Source organism: Mytilus galloprovincialis, chromosome 10, assembly GCF_965363235.1.
Source record: "Mytilus galloprovincialis chromosome 10, xbMytGall1.hap1.1, whole genome shotgun sequence".
NCBI classification, from domain to species: domain Eukaryota; kingdom Metazoa; phylum Mollusca; class Bivalvia; order Mytilida; family Mytilidae; genus Mytilus; species Mytilus galloprovincialis.
This window is the reverse complement of record NC_134847.1, coordinates 79,994,542-80,000,173: the sequence shown is the minus strand read 5'-3', so window position 1 is coordinate 80,000,173 and position 5,632 is coordinate 79,994,542. Positions and strand designations below refer to the sequence as shown.

Sequence of the window (5,632 nt, the reverse complement as noted above, 5' to 3'; positions counted from 1 at the left end):
TCTTTGCACGATGCGATGAACTTGACTGTTTTAATGAAAATTAAATGTTTGAGAGTGTGAAGGCTTAGATCACATTTTCATTGGGTAGAAATCACACACCAGGAAGTAGATATTTGAATTACATGTATAATATATCATACAAAAAAGTCAAATAAGAATCTATTCATTGCAATCATCTTGAACATAAAGAAAGAAAGATTCGAAACCTCAACATCATCATGCTCATAATAGTTATTCATATGTGGATCTTAATACTCTTGCCAGAAGGTAAATTTTTACCAGTTTTATCTAAAAATTTACGACATAAACATATAAAGCCAGAACACTGCATAAAAATACGCAATTAAATCTGATGGTAATGTCGTGCCTCTATTGATACAAAAGTCGTTAACAAAAATTAAATGAAAATTTCTTATTTCATTGACGTAACGACTGAAAGGGGCACTAGCTGTCAACTTCATGTTTCCAGATTTCATTCAAATTCTCATATAAGTCTCTTCTTTTTTATATTTACAAACAATGTGATAACATTAACGGTTTCAATTTTCCTGCACAAGATGCGCATTTCGACAATACATGTCTCCTCAGTGATGCTCGTAGCCAAAATATTTGAAATCCAAAGCTTATATAAAAGATGAAGAGCGATAACCCAAAGGATCCAAAAAGTATAAGCAAATCCGTGAAAGGAATCACAGCTTTGCATGAGAATGATATATTCCTTAATTTATAATAATTTCTAACATCAATAACTATCGAGATGACCCTGAAAACAACAGACGGTTACATAACACGATATAAACATAAACACAATCATAAATATAAATACGGACCTCGTGCAAATGAATTTTTCTACGTCTGTTTGATTTCAATTTTAAGGTTAAAGAAATGAGTTAATTTTCAATTTTACCTGTAATGATTTTTTGTGGATCAAATCAGCCTTAGTAAACACGCCTCAATCATGCATAATCCATTTTAACTTAAGCTAAGGAGTTAAATTCTAGTTTACGCGAATTGGGATTCAATGAGGTCGAAATGTTCCCTTGCAAGTGAATAATTCATCATCGATCTTTGTTAGATTATTTTGAAAAAAAAAATGAACCAAACTGGCTTCTAAAAGCAAATTTTTATTTTACTATTTCACTTTTCGTAATGATTGAACAAAAAAAAAGTCATAATTTGTAAAAAAAAAAAAAAAAAAAAAAAAAAAAACGTATCTCGTAGCTAGTACTCCTCTATTTAAAGTCCTTTATTACATGTATTATGTCTCACTTTTTCAACTTACATTAATGTTGATGTAATCATACAACACCCCGAGTGGATAGTTTTGCTCCGAACGATATTCATATATACATTGAAGTATGTTCAATACTTTAATTATATAAATAGAATATGTATTGTACACCTGTATCAAATCATGGTATGCAGTACGACTGAAAGTGTAACAATAATCAAACAAATTCAAATGACCTGGATTTATAAACAGAATTTGACTCTGTACACATTTATCAGAACGGTCACCTAAATTATAATATCGTACCCATGAAACGCTTGAATTTTTTATTTACCTTTGTTCAATACCTGCATTTAAGTCAGCAACCCTTTACGATGGAAATCCAGGCCTGGAATATTTAGAGGTATATACTCCATAACCAGCTATTGCTTGCTTGATTCCGTATAAACATAGATAGTTCATGCGTTAGAATAGGTTAATTAACTGTTAAATTAACATACAACCTACATAGTCAATTTGTATGTATGTGTAACATATTTATCTAAGCAGACTTATCAGTTTATGCGGTATCCTTTTTTTTTTTAAGTTCGATTAAAAATGAATATGTCTTATGTATACTTTAGGCCGCAACCTTTCTGCATTATGTATAGCGGAACACAAAGTCAGAGGACAATGCTATTATTTTTTATTCTTCCTCATAAGCTCATTGTGAAATCTGTATTTTGTGAATAATGGAACAAATTGGATGGACGAAAAACACAGTGAATTTCTTCAGAAGGCGGTGTGTCTTGAAACTTTTACAATCAACATTTATTCACAATGTAAAATTTAGAGAACTCTTTGTTTGGACCAGAGTATTTCCGTACGCAAATTATTTATTCTTTCCTTAAAAAAAAGTAGTTCTTTATCATATTTTTAAAACGCAGTTGGACTTACTTCTCTTTGTCTTTAGTTTCAAGTTAGGAACGACTTTTTGTGTGTTATACTATTGCACGTGGGAAATGACCCAGTTTGTATTTACTATAACATAAGGGAATCCCCACCGATTCACACTGTCCCATGAGTAGGTCGTTTAACAAATACTATGTTGCAAACCTACAGAAAAAGAATAGAGGTTTCACGAATTATTTCACAGACCTGGCAAGATAACTTGTTTTCTTGTGACGTTTATATTATCAATATATCCCGTACATCACATACATCTCTTTTAATGAGGGACATTCCATTTTGAATTTTCCTCGGAGTTTGGTATTTGCTGTGATTTATCTTTCATACTAAAATTGTAAATCATGAAGTTGGGTGATGGGTTTTGTGACTTTCTCTAAACACAAAAACAAATATTTCTGATGAAGCAAAAACATTTTTGAATAAAGTATCGAATTACTGTGTGTTTACGGACCCATTTATGTTTTCGTTTCTTTTTTTATCAACAACCTAAAAGCTTTAACACTTTCTGAATAATTTATAAACATATCAAACTTAGATTGATGTCATTCCTTTTTGTAGTTAATGGTTATATAAACGAGAGGAAATGCAACGTTCACAGCACCATTGTTGATTGTAGCCGTTTAGCCTTGACAAGTATACCGAGACACTTACAAACACATGCGACTAGTCTGGTTCTTAGTCGAAACAAGATAACAGCAGTCAGAGCCTTTACCTTTCAGGATTTTCGAAACGTTACCGAGCTCCACTTAGATAATAATCTGATACAATCAATCGAAAAAATGGCTTTTCATGGATTACAACGTCTACAACAACTACACCTTAGCGTAAACTCATTGACAATGTTACCCAATGGAGTGTTTGACAACCTGAATTGTTTGGAATATCTTTCAATAGATGGCAATAAACTGAAAGACTACCAGGCTGACAAAATAAAAGAATTATCAACACTCCTGTCACTTAGGACTCTCTCGTTTGACATATATCCGAATTTCCAATTTCCAGGGCAATGGTCTACATTAAGTAAGTTGAACCGTTTGTTGATTTTCCCTAAATCGTCAAAAGTGCATTTCAGCAATAAAATGTTCGCTCATATTAACATGATGCCAATAACGTCTTTGCACTTACATAAGGTGCCGTATATATCGGAGAATTTTTTTAAACATTTTTCTAAATTAGATTCAATATCATTATGGCTAGGTGATTTGCCTAGTAATCCAATAAATCAAGTTTTCAGATCTTTTGGTGTTTTGAAAGGAAAAAATATCACAAATATTGAAATAGCATATAGTAGATTTAATAATCAGTTTAAGCTCGACTACAACAAAATAAAGTACTTATTGCCAATTTGTTTGAAACGGCTGACATTGCACGCGTTATACATTACATCTATAGGTCTTTATGCTTTTCAAAGATTTTCTGTTGCAAGCAAATGTCTTGAATACCTAGAAGTTTCAGAAAACCTTATTCTTAGCCAAGGAGGTATTTTCTTTGGCTATATTCAGAACTTTGAAAAATTGAAGGTGCTGAAACTTTTAGATAATACACATAACAATAGGTTGAAACGCTCGGAACCTAAGAACCTTAATGTTATTTTACCAAGAACACTAGAAGAGTTATACATAGAAAACGATATAAACGATCATTTGTGCAATGTAATATTTAACAACAGCCTAAATTTGCGAGTGCTAAGCTTGAAAGACAATCATATGAAGTCTTGTAAAGGAAGTTTTGAGGGAGCTACAAATGTAGAGTATTTTGATATGTCTGGATGGACATGCACACAAGTATCGGTCAATTTGCTCTATGGTTTTCCAAATTTGAGGACACTAAAAGCAGAGGCATCACTTCTAGGAAAAGGATTCAAAAACACTGCTAATGCTGGGTCATTTTTAAACAAATCACTGAAAATTCGAGATATAAATCTGTCATCTAATAAGATAACTACTATACCAAAAGGATTCTTTATGCGCTTGTTTGAGCAGTTATCATCGGTCAACATGTCTCATAACAATCTAACAGTATTTCCTCAATTCCATTCACGAATTAAACAATTAAAACGCATCGATTTGACTTTTAATGCTATAACACATCTCGTAGAAGATGACATAGATCAAATTGAAAAGCTTGGAGAAGTTGAATTACTCTTGAAAGGAAACCCCTTTCAATGTACTTGTAAAACGCTGCAATTTTTGAAGTGGTTGGGTGAGTCAAAAAGAGTACGCGATATTTTAGATGTGACATGTGTTACTGATACGGCATCTCGTACGTTTATGTCTGAAGTTATTTCAGATCTAAAAACATTTGAGATCTCCTGCAAAACGAAGTTTTGGTTGCCGTTTGCCGTGTCAATAACCTCCATTGTCGTACTTGCCATAATATTAACCGTCGTATTCTTTCGATATAAATATGCTATTGAGTATTTTTTACTGAGATTCAAAATGAAAATGAAAAATTACAATGAATTGCAACAGGAATATATTTATGATGCTTTTATATCATATAGTCACACAGATTCGGTATGGGTAAAACAGTTTCATGACAAGGTAAATAGTATGGGCTTCGAATTATGCCTGGACGCCAAGGATTTTATTGCTGGTGAAAGTATAGCAGAAAATGTAATAAATGCCATCGATTCCAGCAGAAAGGTTATATTTATTATAACTCACGATTTCCTAAAGAGCACCTGGGGGTCATATGAGATGGAATTGACCCGTATGCATGCATTTCAGAAAGGAAGAGAAGATATGGTTATCATTGTGGTGAAGGATAAGATTAAAGTTAACGATATGCCTAAAATACTAAAAAGTATTTGGTTTAAAATTATTTGTATCCAATGGCCAAATGATGACAATCTGCCATACAATACAGAAGAACATTTTTATGAAAAGCTGAAGATTTCTCTCCAACAGAACGAAGAATCTACAGGGAATGTAGTTATATAGAACTATTGTTTTCATGTCAATTAAAAAAACTTGATTCCATTTTCAAGTTATGTTTTGAAAATAGTGCTGCATAACTTAAAGTCATATGAAACGAGTGACTGGTGAAAAATAATGTTTATCCAATTCTTGAACCAATGCGTGTATATATCATAAACTTAGTCCTCTGTGCACGATTTTATCATTTTTTCGCGAATATATCGTATAATTTTTTTTTCTCTCTGTCTGTTATGATTTAACAAATATGGCTGCTCATTAAATGCCGTGTTTTGAAGCCGAAGTTTACCGATTTTCATCTTATATCATATAGTCACACTAACTGCTTGCATTTCCTATCATGATTTTCTTGATAGAGGGTTACTGCTCACAAGGAAGCTATTAAACCAAGAGTTCCAAATGGTGAAGTTGAAATCATCCCTTCGTAAATTTTACGGACGCCATCACGAGTTGGTTGACCGTTATGGAATAACCGTTTCACAAATGATATCGGATATGTTCCTTACGTCGTAACTAC

General features: G+C 32.5%; 1 protein-coding gene across 1 annotated transcript; it reads left to right on the top strand.

Annotated features, from left to right (window-relative positions):
• LOC143048518 (toll-like receptor 1) lies at nt 1-5,330 on the top strand. Its single transcript, XM_076222217.1, has 2 exons — nt 1-267; nt 2,738-5,330. The coding sequence occupies exons 1-2, from the start codon at nt 219-221 to the stop codon at nt 5,119-5,121; spliced, it is 2,433 nt and encodes an 810-aa protein (XP_076078332.1). The 5' UTR covers nt 1-218; the 3' UTR covers nt 5,122-5,330.
• Nucleotides 5,331-5,632: the final 302 nt, after the last annotated feature.

Excerpts from the sequence above, each read along its gene's own strand:
- LOC143048518 (XM_076222217.1), top strand. The coding sequence starts at position 219 with ATGCTCATAATAGTTATTCATATGTGGATCTTAATACTCTTGCCAGAA. Across the intron at positions 268-2,737 it reads CTTAATACTCTTGCCAGAAG|TTAATGGTTATATAAACGAG; the intron begins GTAAATTTTTAC and ends TCCTTTTTGTAG.